Raw genomic sequence first — 18,829 nt, 5'->3', positions numbered from 1 at the left:
GGTACAGAAACACAAAGGAAAATCTGCGATCTCGTAGGTCGGGAGTTGCTCGAGAAACTGTTTGAACGTTGGCAACTAGCGCCCATTGCTAACAATGTTAACCCAGTATTACACTACAGCTCTGTGTCCATCACGTTACAGCTTATCCTGTACAGAAACGGACCAGTTTGTGATATACAGAATCTGTGCATGCAATACCTAGATTTGCCACACAGTGTCACCAGATAGCAAATCAGAACTTTGAATACAACAAACTTTGATATGTTGTACTGATGCACAAACTGTTTTTGTCAATACCTGAAGGGGACAGCTCACATGAATTATCTCTGAACGAGACACTGGCGTTTAGTCAATAACTGAAAAAAATGCTTGTGGCAGAGTCAGGCATTATAGGTTTAACAGGATTTCAACGCAGACATCAGGTCTACAGTAGGATTTGTCTGTTCAGTTACTCAAATACCTACAAAGTTTCCTGGACGTCATCATACACCGGTAAATTCTACTATTTTGGCTGGAGCAGTAATTGTTGATGGGTGTTGAGGAAAAGTCCCATAACATTGCCTGCTGAATGTACATAGACATAATAGTTTCATGTAAACCCTCTTCCATTCAACTAGTAGACCCCCGTGGCTCAGAAAGGAGCTGATGAGGGACACTTGCTCCAGGGTTGGAAGCATCATCACGTCTATTCAGCTGTACTGACATCTATTCAATGCCCACAATTCACTCTCAATATCGCCCTCCGGCTGTCAACTTGGGAAGTGCCCTTTACAGAGCAGAAGAGAGAAGTGTATCCCAAAACATAGTTTTAACATGGGATCGCCATTGTTTTACTGTTCCCTAAATTACAGTCATTGCCAAGTCATCAGTATTGCAACCTGATGCCCAATTAATGGTACCAGAAATCAGAAGATCAATATATATATTTATATTTACACATATATACATCCACACACCAACATATGTAACTTTTCAATGATATTAAATAAAAAAACCTGTATATATTATATAGAAGTATATATATTATTTTGTTCACCATTTTCTGTAATGTATAACATGGATAAAAAAATAAAATAAAAAAAAAGAGCCTGACAGAACGGACTCCCCTTATTTTACTAGCGGCATATCCGGGCGAGTCCCACACTACACTAACCAGCAGCAATGAATAGGACATAATATAGCAATACCATCTGGTCTGCACTCCCTTCCCACAAGTGTATAGGGAACGTGTATCGGTGCCAAGTGTATAGGGAACGTGTATCGGTGCCAAGTGTATAGGGAACGTGTATCGGTGCCAAGTGTATAGGGAACGTGCATCTGTGCCAAGTGTATAGGGAACGTGTATTGGTGTCAAGTGTATAGGGAACGTGCATCTGTGTCAAGTGTATAGGGAACGTGTATCGGTGTCAAGTGTATAGGGAACGTGTATCGGTGTCAAGTGTATAGTGTATAGGAAACGTGTATCGGTGTCAAGTGTATAGTGTATAGGGAACGTGCATCGGTGCCAAGTGTATAGGGAACGTGCATCGGTGCCAAGTGTATAGGGAACGTGCATCGGTGCCAAGTGTATAGGGAACGTGCATCTGTGTCAAGTGTATAGGGAACGTGTATCGGTGTCAAGTGTATAGGGAACGTGTATCGGTGTCAAGTGTATAGTGTATAGGAAACGTGTATCGGTGTCAAGTGTATAGTGTATAGGGAACGTGCATCGGTGCCAAGTGTATAGGGAACGTGCATCGGTGCCAAGTGTATAGGGAACGTGCATCGGTGCCAAGTGTATAGGGAACGTGCATCGGTGCCAAGTGTATAGGGAACGTGTATCGTTTGAGATGATATCGTGCAACACCCAAAACTGGACATCTGAGTATTACGGTCATTACAGAGCTGTGGTACCAGACAGCCTACTCCATTTTTTATGTAAAGGAATATGATTAAAAAAAATTAGATCTACGAGGGCTGATTGAAAAGTAATGAGACTGCCTCTGTTTTTCTGCGCCATAGGCAAATGTGGCAGTGCTACGCTGGTTATTGTGAAGCTCATATATCAATATGTCTGAACCTGTGGTTGGACTGCCGTAGTCTTCTTTGGTCACAGTGCAAGGAATATCTTCGTAGGTTTTGTCACGGCAGTTGTTAGCGCAATGGATGTTCTCCCACAACGCACTTCGTCAGACACTCGCTTATTACCCTCTCGGAAGTGCTTCCACAACCGAAATACTGCAGCACGGCTAATTGTTTCTCTACCGTATGCTGCCGTAAGTTTTCATGCATTTCACTTCCGCTTTTTCCAACACAAAATTCAAATCACATAACTCTGACGTAATCTCAGATATGTCGTCCCCATCCACCATGACAGAAAAACAGAGGCAGTCTCATTGCTTTTTCAATCAACCCTCGCAGTTTGGGCTGGTGCTCTTGCTGACACACGGAGGCATGGGGGGGAGATTTATCAAAGCTTGGAGAAAGAAAAAAAGTACCAGCCAAGCAGCTCCTGTCATTTTACAGGCTGTGCTAGAAAACGTCAGAAGCTGATTGGTTGCTACTATACTATATCTTTCTCCAAGTTCTGATAACTCTCCCCCTATGTTTGTTAAACAACTTTACATAGAAAATAAGAGTGGGGCCCTTATCTTAAACCACAAACTGAAAGCAGCGATATTGCACTTCGTGTTTTAGAACTTCTACCCCTTTCTATTAAAGAAGGCTGACCGGATTATGCCTTGGAGCCCTGTCTGCAGGTAACTGAAGAAGGATACTTACGTCCCCATCCTCTGTCCCTATTACTATCCCGGCACCATTAGAGTCCGCACCCCGTACGGGAGAGGGAATAGGGTGTCATCATAAGGCCTGCGAGCAGCACAAATATCCGAATAAGGGTTATTAAAAAAAATAATAATAATAATTAAAATGCCAGCAATAATGATAAACTGAGACAGTATCTAAACATATTTTCGAACAATATAGCCAACATCCATAGAAAGACTAGCAATCCGCCATATTGTTACGGAACTGCAGCTGAGCAGGCCTATCATGGCCAGGTGGCTTGGTTCGTCCTATTTTGGAATGACTTGTCTACGGTTATAAACTGAGAAACGGCGCGGGTGAAAGAGTCGCTATTTACACATTGAGCGGATATGTAGTTGCAGTTATTTAGTCACAGTGTTCCCAAGTAAAACGAGTGGGACGGCTTTTCGGGCCTGATAAAAAAGGTACATTTCTGGGCTCCTCAGAGAAACCGTTTGCGTCAAAAGGCTCAGATTAATCTGCTTCATTCCTGAGTTATAAACGATCACATTACAAGGTTTCCAAAGTCCTCCCCTGGCCCTCGTTCTACTGGCCGGTGCATCTAGAAAAGTCGGGTCTTCTGGTCCTGAGTTGGGTGTTTTGGTGGGTTCTAGGCTTTTGCACCTGTTCCATGTACCCGACTGCAGACGCAAAGTTCAGCTTTGTACAGTAGATATGAAACCCTAAAAAAGGAACAGCACAATGTATTTAAGTACAGTACATCGGTTAGATGCAGGCAATCAATGGCCAGCACGGATGGGGAACCCACTTGCTCCATCAGACACCAAAAGATCGGGCAGCGATCTCCTGCTACGATGTCCAGATTGGGAGCGGGTGCGCCTCTGTGTTGAAGACAAACTTGTCCAAGTTCAGTAGATCTACGTCGTCGGAGAACAGCAAGAACAGGTACTTGAGCGTTTCCCCCAGGAAGAAACTCTCCATCTTGTCCCGTGGCTCCGGGTTGCTTGTACTCTGCACGTTGTTGATGGAGGTGTAACCACCAGTGGGGACCTAAATAACAGGATATATATTAGTGACACGCATATGTTCTTCACAGCATCAAATACCGGGCTATTGAAGAGGACCTGTCATCGGGAAGGGGGTATATATTTCTGGAAAGGATGATGCTAGGCTTATGTTGGCAGTGCCATCTATCCTTGGTCTTGATGCCACTAAAGCGGCACGGGAAGCACTGATGTGTAGGAAAGCGGCTGACGAGACTCCAACCAGTCAACCCAATTCCCATATTCTTACTAGTAAGTAACGCCGCATGCCACCATCCTAGTGACAAGTGCACTTTGCAAACCATACCATCTACATGAAGACAGATGCACGTCATAAGTTACTGCAACAAGGGAGACGCAAACGAAAGTAACAATAAAAATTAGAACGCAGTACTTAGGAACAGGATGTAACACAAACGATAAAGAAATAGCAAACATCTGCTTCTACAGATGGTTATTGTTCTGTGTTGTTCCAGGCTCCAGAGAACGACAGGTTCCCTAAAGCGGAGTTTTGTGCTCCCATAAGTGCCGCAACACAGAGCAAACCGTCCAATATTACTTTCATTAGTGCGACCAAGATTACACAGCTAATAACTGTTTACACTACATCACTGGTATTTACTGATGCAAACACCACAATGAGCCGCCTGTGACGCAGCCAACATCTAACAGCACCAGGGGGGTCATTCCGAGTTGTTCGCTAGCTGCATTCATTCGCTGTGCAGCGATGAGGCAAAAAATAAGAATTTACTCACCGGTAATTCTATTTCTCATAGTCCGTAGTGGATGCTGGGAACTCCGTAAGGACCATGGGGAATAGCGGGCTCCGAAGGAGGCTGGGCACTCTAGAAAGAATTATGACTACCTGGTGTGCACAGGCTCCTCCCACTATGACCCTCCTCCAAGCCTCAGTTAGGACACTGTGCCCGGACGAGCTGACATAATAAGGAAGGATTTTGAATCCCGGGTAAGACTCATACCAGCCACACCCATCACACCGTACAACTCGTGATACTATATCCAGTTTTACAGCATGAAAACAACAGAGCCTCTCAACAGATGGCTCAACAATAACCCTTTAGTTAACAATAACTATTTACAAGTATTGCAGACAATCCGCACTTGGGATGGGCGCCCAGCATCCACTACGGACTACGAGAAATAGAATTACCGGTGAGTAAATTCTTATTTTCTCTGACGTCCTATTGGATGCTGGGAACTCCGTAAGGACCATGGGGATTATACCAAAGCTCCCAAACGGGCGGGAGAGTGCGGGTGACTCTGCAGCACCGAATGAGAGAACTCCAGGTCCTCCTCAGCCAGGGTATCAAATTTGTAAAATTTTGCAAACGTGTTTGCCCCTGACCAAGTAGCAGCTCGGCAAAGTTGTAAAGCCGAGACCCCTCGGGCAGCCGCCCAAGATGAGCCCACCTTCCTTGTGGAATGGGCATTTACAGATTTTGGCTGTGGCAGGCCTGCCACAGAATGTGCAAGCTGAATTGTACTACAAATCCAGCGAGCAATAGTCTGCTTAGAAGCAGGAGCACCCAGCTTGTTGGGTGCATACAGGATAAACAGCGAGTCAGATTTTCTGACTCCAGCCGTCCTGGAAACATATATTTTCAGGGCCCTGACAACGTCTAGCAACTTGGAGTCCTCCAAATCCCTAGTAGCCGCAGGCACCACAATAGGCTGGTTCAGGTGAAACGCTGATACCACCTTAGGGAGAAACTGGGGACGAGTCCTCAATTCTGCCCTATCCATATGGAAAATCAAATAAGGGCTTTTACATGATAAAGCCGCCAATTCTGACACTCGCCTGGCTGAAGCCAAGGCCAATAACATGACCACTTTCCACGTGAGATATTTCAGATCCACGGTTTTTAGTGGCTCAAACCAATGTGATTTTAAGAAACTCAACACCACGTTGAGATCCCAAGGTGCCACAGGAGGCACAAACGGGGGCTGAATATGCAGCACTCCTTTCACAAACGTCTGAACTTCAGGTACTGAAGCTAGTTCTTTTTGAAAGAAAATCGACAGAGCCGAGATCTGTACTTTAATGGAGCCTAGTTTTAGGCCCATATTCACTCCTGCTTGCAGGAAATGCAGAAATCGACCTAGTTGAAATTCCTCTGTTGGGGCCTTTTCGGCCTCGCACCATGCAACATATTTCCGCCATATGCGGTGATAATGATTTGCCGTAACATCTTTCCTGGCTTTAATAAGCGTAGGAATGACTTCTTCCGGAATACCTTTTTCCTTCAGGATCCGGCGTTCAACCGCCATGCCGTCAAACGCAGCCGCGGTAAGTCTTGGAACAGACAGGGCCCCTGCTGTAGCAGGTCTTGTCTGAGCGGCAGAGGCCACGGGTCCTCTGAGATCATCTCTTGAAGTTCCGGGTACCACGCTCGTCTTGGCCAATCCGGAACCACGAGAATTGTGTTTACTCCTCGCTTTCTTATTATTCTTAATACCTTCGGTATGAGAGGCAGAGGAGGGAACACATAAACCGACTGGTACACCCACGGTGTCACTAGAGCGTCCACAGCTATCGCCTGAGGGTCCCTTGACATGGCGCAATATCTTTTTAACTTTTTGTTGAGGCGGGACGCCATCATGTCCACCTGTGGTTTTTCCCAACGGTTTACCAGCATCTGGAAGACTTCTGGATGAAGTCCCCACTCTCCCGGGTGGAGGTCGTGTCTGCTGAGGAAGTCTGCTTCCCAGTTGTCTACTCCCGGAATGAACACTGCTGACAGTGCTAGTACATGATTCTCCGCCCATCGGAGAATTCTTGTGGCTTCTGCCATTGCCATCCTGCTTCTTGTGCCGCCCTGTCGATTTACATGGGCGACTGCCGTGATGTTGTCTGACTGGATCAGCACCGGCTGGTGTAGGAGCAGGGATTTTGCTTGACTTAGGGCATTGTAAATGGCCCTTAGTTCCAGAATATTTATGTGAAGGGAAGTCTCCTGACTTGACCATAGTCCTTGGAAGTTTCTTCCCCGTGTGACTGCCCCCCAGCCTCGAAGGCTGGCATCCGTGGTCACCAGGACCCAGTCCTGTATGCCGAACCTGCGGCCCTCTAGAAGATGAGCACTCTGCAGCCACCACAGTAGAGACACCCTGGTTCTTGGAGACAGGGTTATTAAGCGATGCATCTGAAGATGCGATCCGGACCATTTGTCCAACAGGTCCCACTGAAAGATTCTGGCATGGAACCTGCCGAAGGGAATTGCTTCGTAAGAAGCTACCATCTTTCCCAGAACCCTCGTGCAGTGATGCACCGATACCTGTTTTGGTTTCAGGAGGTCTCTGACTAGAGATGACAACTCCCTGGCTTTCTCCTCCGGGAGAAATACTTTTTTCTGGACTGTATCCAGAATCATACCCAGGAACAGTAGACGTGTCGTCGGAACCAACTGTGACTTTGGGATATTCAGAATCCAGCCGTGCTGGTGCAGCACTTCCTGAGATAGTGCTACTCCCACCAACAACTGTTCCTTGGACCTCGCCTTTATTAGGAGATCGTCCAAGTACGGGATAATTAAAACTCCCTTTTTTCGAAGGAGTATCATCATTTCCGCCATAACCTTGGTAAATACCCTCGGTGCCGTGGACAGTCCAAACGGCAGCGTCTGGAATTGGTAATGGCAATCCTGTACCACAAATCTGAGGTACTCCTGGTGAGGATGGTAAATGGGGACATGCAAGTAAGCATCCTTGATGTCCAGGGATACCATGTAATCCCCCTCCTCCAGGCTTGCAATAACCGCCCTGAGCGATTCCATCTTGAACTTGAATTTTTTTATGTATGTGTTCAAGGATTTCAAATTTAGAATGGGTCTCACCGAACCGTCCGGTTTCGGCACCACAAATAGTGTGGAATAGTAACCCCGGCCTTGTTGAAGTAGGGGTACCTTGATTATCACCTGCTGGGAATACAGCTTGTGAATTGCCGCTAGCACCGCCTCCCTGTCCGAGGGAGCAATCGGCAAGGCAGATTTTAGGAACCGGTGGGGTGGAGACGCCTCGAATTCCAGTTTGTACCCTTGAGATACTATTTGAAGGATCCAGGGATCCACCTGTGAGCGAGCCCACTGATCGCTGAAATTCTTGAGGCGGCCCCCCACCGTACCTGGCTCCGCCTGTGGAGCCCCACCGTCATGCGGCGGACTTGGAAGAAGAAGCGGGGGAGGACTTTTGCTCCTGGGAACCTGCTGTTTGTTGCAGCCTTTTTCCCCTACCTCTGCCTCTGGACAGAAAAGACCCGCCTTTTCCACGCTTGTTTTTCTGGGTCCGAAAGGACTGAACCTGATAAAACGGCGCCTTCTTAGGCTGTGAGGGGACATGGGGTAAAAATGCTGACTTCCCAGACGTTGCTGTGGAAACTAGGTCCGAGAGACCATCCCCAAATAATTCCTCACCCTTATAAGGCAAAACTTCCATGTGCCTTTTAGAATCTGCATCTCCTGTCCACTGGCGAGTCCATAAGCCTCTCCTAGCAGAAATGGACAATGCACTTACTTTTGATGCCAGCCGGCAGATTTCCCTCTGTGCATCTCTCATATATAAGACTGAGTCTTTTATATGGTCAATTGTTAGCAGAATCGTGTCTCTGTCTAGTGTGTCAATATTCTCTGACAGTTTATCTGACCACGCAGCGGCAGCACTGCACATCCATGCTGACGCAATAGCTGGCCTAAGTATAATGCCTGAGTGTGTGTATACAGACTTCAGGATCGCCTCCTGCTTTCTATCAGCAGGCTCCTTAAGGGCGGCCGTATCCTGTGACGGTAGTGCCACCTTTTTAGACAAACGTGTGAGCGCTTTATCCACCCTAGGGGGTGTTTCCCAACGTGACCTATCCTCTGGCGGGAAAGGGAACGCCATTAGTACCTTCTTAGGAATTACCAATTTTTTATCAGGGAAAGCCCACGCTTCTTCACACACTTCATTTAATTCATCTGATGAGGGAAAAACTACGGGTAGTTTTTTCTCCCCAAACATAATACCCTTTTTAGTGGTACCTGTATGTATATCAGAAACGTGTAACACCTCTTTCATTGCCTCAATCATGCAGTGAATGGCCTTAGTGGGCATCAGGTTAGACTCATCGTCATCGACACTGGTGTCAGTATCAGTGTCGACATCTGCGTCTGCGGTCTGATGTAGCGGGCGTTTCAGAGCCCCTGATGACCTTTGAGACGCCTGGACAGGCACGAGCTGAGAAGTCGGCTGTCCCACATTTGGCATGTCGTCAAATTTCTTATGTAAAGAGTCTATACGTGCACTCATTTCTTTCCATAAGCACATCCACTCAGGTGTCTGCCCCGCAGGGGGTGACATCCCTCCTAAAGGCATCTGCTCCGTCTCCACCTCATTATCCTCATCAAACATGTCGACACAGCCGTACCGACACACCGCACACACACAGGGAATGCTCTAACAGAGGACAGGACCCACAAAAGCCCTTTGGGGGGACAGAGTGAGAGTATGCCAGCACACACCAGAGCGCTATATAATGCAGGGACTAACTGAGTTATGTCCCCTATAGCTGCTTTTTCTATATAACTGTATACTGCGCCTAAATTTAGTGCCCCCCCTCTCTTTTATACCCTTTTCTGTAGTGTAGACTGCAGGGGAGAGCCAGGGAGCTTCCTTCCAGCGGAGCTGTGAGGGAGAAATGGCGCCAGTGTGCTGAGGGAGATAGCTCCGCCCCTTTTCCGGACACTATTCTCCCGCTTTTTTTCTATATTCTGGCAGGGGTATTTTCCACATATATAGCCTCTGGGGCTATATATTGTGGTATTTTTGCCAGCCAAGGTGTATTTATTGCTTCTCAGGGCGCCCCCCCCCCAGCGCCCTGCACCCTCAGTGACCGGAGTGTGAAGTGTGTGTGAGGAGCAATGGCGCACAGCTGCAGTGCTGTGCGCTACCTTGGTGAAGACTGATGTCTTCTGCCGCCGATTTTCCGGACCTCTTCTTGCTTCTGGCTCTGTAAGGGGAACGGCGGCGCGGCTCCGGGACCGAACACCAAGGACTGGGCCTGCGGTCGATCCCTCTGGAGCTAATGGTGTCCAGTAGCCTAAGAAGCCCAAGCTGGCTGCAAGCAGGCAGGTTCGCTTCTTCTCCCCTTAGTCCCTCGCTGCAGTGAGCCTGTTGCCAGCAGGTCTCACTGAAAATAAAAAAACTAATTTCTATACTTTCTCTCTAAAGGCTCAGGAGAGCCCCTAGTGTGCATCCAACCTCGGCCGGGCACAAAATCTAACTGTGGCTTGGAGGAGGGTCATAGTGGGAGGAGCCAGTGCACACCAGGTAGTCATAATTCTTTCTAGAGTGCACAGCCTCCTTCGGAGCCCGCTATTCCCCATGGTCCTTACGGAGTTCCCAGCATCCACTAGGACGTCAGAGAAAAATGGCACTTCTGCGCATGCGGCACATTGTGCACGCGCGTCGTACTATTACGACGAACAATGTAGTTTTGCACAGGGTCTAGCAATGCATTTCAGTCGCACTGCTGGCCGCACAGTGATTGACAGGAAGGGGGCGTTTCTGGGTGTCAACAGACCGTTTTCAGGGAGTGTTCGGAAAAACGCAGGCGTGCCAGGAAAAACGTAGGCGTGGCTGGACGAACGCTGGGCGGGTGTGTGACGTCAAATCTGGAACTGAACAGTCTGAAGTGATCACAAGCGCTGAGTAGGTTTTGAGCTACTCTGAAACTACACAAAAAAAGTTTGCAGGCACTCTGCGATAAAAACATTCGCACTTCTGCTAAGCTAAAATACACTCCCAGTGGGAGGCGGCATAGCGTTTGCACGGCTGCTAAAACTGCTAGCGAGCGAACAACTCGGAATGACCCCCAATATTACTTTCATTAGTGCAACGAAGATTACACAGCTAATAACTGTTTACACTACATCACTGGTATTTCCTGATGCAACCATCACAATGAGCCGCCTGTGACGCAGCCAACGTCTGGCAGCACCAGGTTATTACATAACCTCATCAGTGTAAGCACGCTCTGTGTTCATGCATTACCCGGGTGTACTTGTTGAAGTTCTGAAGTATCTCCCAGCCCCAGTCCTGGTACTTGGTGTCGCCGGTGAACCGATACAGATAAAACAGGCTCTCAACGGTCTCCGGGCGCAGGAGGTTGTGTCTATCCGCGGTCTGCAGAGGTCAAGTAAAAGACGAAACTTAGCATCAAGAACATACAGGAAGAAAGTCAAAGGCTAAAAACACTACAGGGCAAGGATGAGCGTCGTCCGGTTGGCTACAGGGCAAGGATGAGCGTCGTCCGGTTGGCTACAGGGCAAGGATGAGCGTCGTCCGGTTGGCTACAGGGCAAGGATGAGTGTCGTCCGGTTGGCTACAGGGCAAGGCTGCTCACCACCCAGCATGCCACGGGGCAAGATATTTGGAGGAATACGCATCTCCTGTTACATGACACAGTAAACACAGACAGGTCAGAGTAACTTTCCTGCTCCAAACATATTACAGGTGAAAAACAAAATATCCAATGCACAATTTTTAAAACTGAGGGATGATGGAGGTAGGGATCGAGGGGGAGGAGCCTGTTTCACTTCTTTGTTACTTTAAAGTGCCCAGCTCCCTGTAGCCACCGTCTACACCCCAGTGTCTCAACAACATCCCAGTGTCCCCTAGTGGCCGTATGAGAAATGACACATTGTCCCAATCGTAATAACAGCGAGTTATGAGTTTAAGGCAAAACCAACCTGGTTTTGCATATAAAAAAAAATAATAAAAATAAATAAAAAGACGGACATCTAGCAGCTATACCTCAGATATCTCACCACTGCCCGCAAATTGCGGTCTATTACATTTGGGCCCGTGTGTCAATAACTGGACCAAACAGTAACTAGGGACATCTACTGGACAGCAAGTGGTAACAGCATGCGAGATCGGCAGGGGGGGGGGGGGGGGGAGTCTGAGGCAGGGGTCGAAATGACATCTACACCTTCACTGGATCCAACTGGCATTTCTTCTTATGTATGGGGATTGACAGCTCCCTTATAGTTATACCACATCTGACCAGAAGAGGGCCCCTGTGAGAAGTACATAGAGATCCCTGCTCCAATAAGCATTCTGGGGCTTGGTTCCGGTATGAATGGTCGACCATGTTATGGTCGACAGTCATTAGGTCGACCACTATTGGTCGACATTGACATGGTCGACATGGGCACATGGTCGACACATGAAAGGTCGACATATGAAAAGGTCGACATGAGTTTTTTAACTTTTTTTGGTGTCGTTTTTTGCGTAAAGTGACTGGGAACCCCAATTAGTGCACCGCGTTCGCTCGCCATGCTTCGGGCATGGTGCCTTCGCTCCGCTACCGCTTCGCTCGACACACTTTACCGTTCCAATCGTAGTCCATGTGGATCGTAAAGTATGGAAAAGTTCCCCAAAAGAAAAAAAAAGTTAAAAAACTCATGTCGACCTTTCATGTGTCGACCATTTTCATGTGTCGACCATGTGTCCATGTCGACCATGTCAATGTCGACCAATAGTGGTCGACCTAATGACTGTCGACCATAACATGGTCGACCATGTGAATGGATACCCTGGGGCTTGGGGTGTCACAGCCAGCGGGCGCTTACCTTGACGTCTATGTCCTTGCCCCCCTTGCCAGCATGCAGAAAGAAGTGAGAGATCTCCGGGCTCAGACCGGTGTCCATCTGCTTGTACATCTGGTAACAAGTCTCCATCAGCGCTACAGCAATCTCCATGTGATCATTGGTTAGCCCGTTGTGTGCCCCCAAAGCCAGCGTACCGGGGAGGAAACACACCAGATGATCCTGCAGGGGTACAGAGTGATAAGGATCAGACGCGATTATCACGGGACTGCATAAAACAAACTTTGCAGATACAAAATATTCATAACTAGGTGATTCATCGGGCCCTACAGGCGCTCTTCAGACCGTCGTAAGGGGCTATGCCCCCTTAACCCTTGCATGCCCTTGTGGCGTGCAATATTTGTATTATATGGAGTATTACTTCCAATCATAATTGTGTGAGTGGTTAAATATTGCACGGACAAAGGGCGTGCGATGGTTAAGGGGTCGTAGCCCCTTGCAATGGTGTTAACAGCGCACGCAGGGCCTGATGAATCACCTAGTAGGTGTTATGGTTGGGGGAGTGGCGGGTGCGGGGGAGACGCAGATGGGGAGGGGTGATTGTGGGGGTGGCGTGGGAGGAGCTGGTGTGGTGGTGGGTGAGGGGCGGGTGCCGTGGGTGGGGGTCCGGAGCCACCGCGGGTGCGGGGGTGGTGCTGTGGGGTAGGGGCAGTTGTGGTGGTGCGGCGGGTGGGGGAGAGGGGTGTGCGGGTGCCGCGGATGGGGCCTGGAGATACTGCGAGTAGGGGAGGGGCGGGTAATGCTTCTCCTCCTGGAAGCAGCTAAGCTGCTGTCCTCCCTTTGGCAGTGGCTCTCCCGGAGACTCGCACAGCAGCCAGTCACTATTGTTAGCGCCAGTGTCCCAATGCGCCGCATTACAGGGAAGAAGATGCACTCAATAAACTACAGCTCCCAGCAGGCCTTAGCGCCGGAATGCTTCGGCGCTAAGGGCTGCTGGGAGCTGTAGTTTATTTAGTGCGTCTACTTCCCTGTAATTCGGCGCGTTGGGACACCGGCGCTAATAGTGACTGGTTGGCAGAACTGACTGACTCGCTGAATCAATGTAAAAGGTGAGACTGCTGTGCAGTGTCAGTGACACTGCACACCCACTGCACTGCACAGCACTGTCACCTTTTACATTGATTCAGCGTCCAGACATCACCCACTCTATCCGTTACATTAGCCATCTCGGGGCTTCCAGGCCGGCAGCCCAAGTCCTGTGTTGCGGAGTCAGGGCCTCTGTGACATCATGTGCAGAGCAGGCTCCGGGGCTCAGAGAGTATGCGGCACAGGGAGAGCTATGAAAGCCTTCCGCTGCGCCGCTTTCATACACATCTATGTCGGTGGCCGCAGCAGCTTCCATTTCCGACCTGATCGTAGCTGTGCTAAATTTAGATTTAGCACAGCTATGATCAGTTACACTGACATGAGGGGGGGGACACAGCACAGAGATAGTCCGCCCTGCATGTCAGGACCCCACTTCTCCCGCACAAGTACAAAAGCATCGCCGGGAGTTACTCGTCGCAGCGGCTGTGTGACGTCACGCAGCCGCTGCGGGCCGACCCCACCGCGCGGTGCGGCCACGCCTGCGTTGGCTAGACCGTGCCCTCAAAACGGCGGCCAAATGCCGCCGTGCTGCCCCCTCCCGGCCAGTGACCGCCACTGCCTGTCAATCAGGCAGAGGCAATCGCTAGGCAACGACAGCCGTCGGCTGTCAGCCATGTGCCGGCGCACTGCAGTGTCGGCGCATGCGCAGTTCTGACCCCATCGCTGCGATGAAGTGCAGCAAGCGATCAGGTCAGAATGACCCCCATAGGACGCTGCAGTAAAAAGTTATTTTTTTCCCCCCTATCTACAGTGCAGAGACTTGCTGCAGATGCAGTGGCATACCCTCCAGCTGCACCTTTTTGGCAGGTACAGGACCTTTTTTTATGGTCTGTACTGATTTTTGGCTTTCCAAACTTCCATTGAAAGTACAGTAAAAAGCTTTTCGAATTTGTCACAATGTTTATGTGTAAAGTGTTGGAGGGTATGTTGCTGCAGATGCAGTGGGCCTATTTTGGGCTGTGGGCCTGGAGCTGCAGCTCCATGAACCCCATTGTTAATCCTGCTCTGGGAACACACAGCAGCCAAAGGGCAGAGCCTCCCATTGGATGTAACCTGTGTGGGAGGGCATTTCTCGCCCAATCAGCTGTGGACTGGGTGTGATAGACCTGCTGTTAACCCAATGAGAGCTCCTAGCCACGCCCAGCGTTATCCACACAATTAAATATAGGAGATGTTAGCGTAAACTGCCGTACCCTTGATCGTAACAAATATAGAAAAGCTTTACATTGAACTATTTAAGGAAGTGTCTTAAATACAATGAACAAAGTTAAGCGTTAAATATTTATCCTGTCCCAATGTAACATGTTATTTTAAAGGAAGAGGTTCACATTTAAACAATTAAGAAGAAGTCAAGTAATTAATCTATTTTAGAGAAGCAGCAAAACTCACCATTTTGGGGCTGAAGTGACCATGAGAAAGCTCCCCCACGAATGTCAGCTTGTTTGGCTCAGATTTCCGCAGCAAGTTCTTCTTGACACCTTCAATGGCCTGAATATAATCTTCTAAAAAGCTGTGGACGAAGAAGAAATAACATTAGAGACATTGGTGGAGTAGTGATAAGTCTTCTGGCGGTGGTCACAAAAGAGTAAGTAAGCAATCACACCACTTATACTAGGCGAGGCTGACATGATGGCAACATGGTGCGGTACTGAGCTGGTTTGGTTGAGGGCTGGGGACTCGGACAGCATCTCATTGAACAAGGAACTTACGAGGTCTCTTTCTTTCCGCTCTGAATCCACTGCTTAAGCAAATACTCGTAGTAGCTATCCGCTCGGGCACCAAGGGTGAAGACTCCAAGGTGGCTGAACTGTCCACTGTTGGTGTTGATAAACATGGGCACAAGGCCGTCACGTTTCCCAGAGAGGGCGTGGACGTGCTGCGTGACCTGATCCACCACTTTCTGAGGAAGACAGGAATTATCAGGCACAGATCTACCCCACAGACCAGAAACCACCAGGATGGGGGAACCTACCTTAAACTGGTCATCTCCCGTCACCCGAGAGAGCTCTCGGAACTCCAGCTGGACACTGGTCACTTCAGCCACGGTGCTGTCAGATGTCCATCGCGGAGGGTGGGCCACACCACTACCAATGTTCACGTCGGAGAAAGGCACCTTGGATGGGGTTTTAAAGGCTGGGAGCAGGCGAGTGCCAATGTCTTTCTGGGGACACAAAGAGAAGTTGGCCTATAAGGACAATGCTTTCAATACACTCGGACAATAAATGAAAGGACATACGGCTAATGTTCATGAGACAGAACATGGCAGGGTAAATTAATTTAGTAAAATCATTCCACAGGTAACCGTGCTGCAAATAAAAGCTAAGACGTGATTGGCTGCTATAGACAACACCGCCTGCAAAAACAATGCGCTGTACTTAAGGCTCCACATCCCGCTAGGCCTGAGCCACCGCTCAATAGCGAGAAGAACTATCACAGAGAGCTGTCCCCCGATACATTGTACAAGTAATGAGCGGAACATACTGCTTTATCGAGGAACATAGGGTCCTGGGTCAGATGGTAAGTGCTCAGCAGTCCTCCCAATATCCGGATGGTGCTTTCAAACAGGTTGACATCAACATTCTTGTCAAAGGTCAGCTTGGAAGCCACCCATTCTTTGGCTTCCTGAAACTCTGGCAGTAGGAGACAGATTGTTAGACAATGATTCTTCTCACTGTCCCCCACCCCCAGTACTATCCCCCCAGGCAGGACAACGAGACTCTGCTGCTCCCATGGTGGAATAAACATCAACGATTCAGTTGTTTCTGGGTACACTGAATGAATGGACAATCGACACCCCAGTTATGTCCCCTGATATTGTGTTTTCCTAGACAGCCCGTAACGGCGCAGATTTACAGCCACAGATACCTGAAGTCACAGAAGGTTTAAGTCAGAGGTTCTCAAACTCGGTCCTCGGGGGCCCACACAGTGCATGTTTTGCAGGTCTCCTCACAGAATCGCAAGTGAAATAATTAGCTCCACCTGTGGACCTTTTAAAATGTGGCAGTGAGTAATTAATACACCTGTGCACCTGCTGGGTTACCTGCAAAACATGCACTGTGTGTGCCCCCGAGGACCGAGTTTGAGAACCTCTGGTTTAAGTGATTGGAATAAAATTAGCACGCCTATAGCCTTGTACATTAATATGGTCATAGATCTCATCGGTGACTACTAATATCAATATACTGTAATACCGGAGGGAGTAAACGATCTCCTATATAATGACATATTAATTACAGAGTGGGGCACTTGACTTTTCTTATATATTTGTAAGGACAGGGCCATTGTGTTACATACAATACTACAGCTGCATGCAAGTGCTAAAGACAACTACAAGGATTGTATAGATCTCTTTACCTGTCAATTACTGATGTGTCCTCATACATCCAGCCTCAGTACACCACGCAACGCGAGACGCCCGACGCAACTTTGCGCCCATGTCCCATGCAAATCTGCTAGCATTGGTCGATGCAACTAGGACGCACAGAGATACTGTGCCGATTAATTAGATTTACAAGTATTGTGTGTGTGACCGAGTCTGTATACGGAGCAGAACTTGTATTGGAAAAAAAGCTGCGCCTGCTACACTGTAGCACATGTACAGACGCAGAGAGTCAGTCGTACACAGATATACACGTGATATCAAATTATTCAGCACAGTCTCCTTGTGCGTCCTAGTTACATCACATTGCAACGCAGACGCATTTTTGGCAAAAAAAAAAGATGCCCGACGCTAGCAGAGCCTCATGGAACCTGGCACGCTGAGAGGAGATTTCTGAAGACACATCTGTATACCGAAACTGCTGCCAGCTGGTGCAAAGCAGCCGCGCCATACAATCTTGTGACTATCACGGTCATCAAAGGAGCTTCTCCCCATCAGGCGAGATCTAGGCACACCCGGCTGCAACATTTACTAAACACACACCTATATATCGCTCAAGCCTTTTCCCCATATACCACCCAAGAACAGTTGTCTTTTCTTGTTCCCGGACACAAAGCAGTGTAAAGAACGCAGGAAGGTGCATCAGGTGAACGGACCCCAGTATGTTCTTATATCGTCTCCCCACCAGGCGTCATTGTAAGCAGAAGAGACACTTTATCATTATCAGTTCCCACCAGTAAGAAGACCTCGTAGATCCCCAGTGATATCACAGCAGGTTCCTCCCCTCCTGAGTTAGAGACAGATCATCACCTTCTTTCAGACCCATGATCCACATGGTGTCCAAGGCATCTATGAGTGTGAGCCCGAGGCCGAACCACTCGCTGTACGATTTGGAGATAGGCTTCAGCTCATCGTAACCCCAGGCAAACTGCTTGTAACCCTTCCACGCGTGTAGGAAGGCCTCCTTCACCGCCTCCTGGCGCTCAGTGATGGGGACTAGAGGGGGAGACAATGCACAAGGGGTAGGTGAGAGGGGAGTAGTACAGCAAACACGTTGCAGAACGTCTGGAGTACTAATCAAGTACTAGCTCAGACAGACCGTTATTATTTTACTGCAAGATGCATCTGAAATTTCCCCCATACCTGGTTCTTTCTGCTCTGCAACATCTTGTGGGGGAGCTCTGGTGGGTTCCTGGGCTCTGCCTGCAGAAGGCGCTGAGGTCTTGACAGGCTCTATCACTGCACCTCTCCAGCTGCGTACACAGATACGTACAAGAGTGAGATCGTGTTGAACAGTAACAGCCACAAATATCAGAGCAGGTCCTAGCACTGATCTTCTCAAGGTGGACTACAGGGATGCCGTAACACAATGGCAGCACAGATGTTAAGGGCCCCATACACTTATCCGACCGCATGTCGGAGGCAATCGCAGGCGATCACCCCAGCAGCCTCCCGGGGACCACGATCGGCCAAAATACATTGTATGCTGCCCTTTTGCATACGATGTATCTTGGCCGATCCCAGCCATGCCCCCAGGTTGGATGTGATTGAATGTGCAGCACATTCAATCTGGAGGATCCGATGCTCACAGGAATGCGCATCGGATCGGAAACACTTCAAAAATGGCCGATTTCATCTGATATATCGGGCCGAATGCCCGAAATCGGGCATCATCGCTCTAGTGTATGGGGCCGTTGAGGTCTGGACGTGTTCTAGAAGGTTACTCTTCTCTAGTTGTGCACAAAGACAGCCATAAAGAAAGATGCAGCATCACAATCCATAGTACAGAGGTCTGGGCAGGTTCTGGTGACTGGTCTCCCCCAGCTATACACACACACACCAGCACAGTAGATCTTAAACCAAAAGAAAGTGTTTGCTGTCTTACATATGCAAGAGATAACGGATTTGTAAGG

General features: G+C 48.7%; 1 protein-coding gene across 1 annotated transcript; it reads right to left on the bottom strand.

Annotated features, from left to right (window-relative positions):
- Positions 1 to 905: 905 nt before the first annotated feature.
- On the bottom strand, positions 906 to 18,444 carry MAN1B1 (mannosidase alpha class 1B member 1). The gene is made up of 10 exons (XM_063938485.1): positions 18,395 to 18,444; positions 18,060 to 18,169; positions 17,727 to 17,912; positions 16,019 to 16,167; positions 15,510 to 15,698; positions 15,247 to 15,437; positions 14,927 to 15,047; positions 12,416 to 12,613; positions 10,833 to 10,964; positions 906 to 3,795 (listed from the first exon to the last, which is right to left on the bottom strand). The coding sequence occupies exons 1-10, from the start codon at positions 18,442 to 18,444 to the stop codon at positions 3,595 to 3,597; spliced, it is 1,527 nt and encodes a 508-aa protein (XP_063794555.1). The 3' UTR covers positions 906 to 3,594.
- Positions 18,445 to 18,829: the final 385 nt, after the last annotated feature.

The sequence above is a fragment of the Pseudophryne corroboree genome, chromosome 8 (genome assembly GCF_028390025.1).
Source record: "Pseudophryne corroboree isolate aPseCor3 chromosome 8, aPseCor3.hap2, whole genome shotgun sequence".
NCBI classification, from domain to species: domain Eukaryota; kingdom Metazoa; phylum Chordata; class Amphibia; order Anura; family Myobatrachidae; genus Pseudophryne; species Pseudophryne corroboree.
This window is presented reverse-complemented; position numbering and strand designations above follow the sequence as displayed.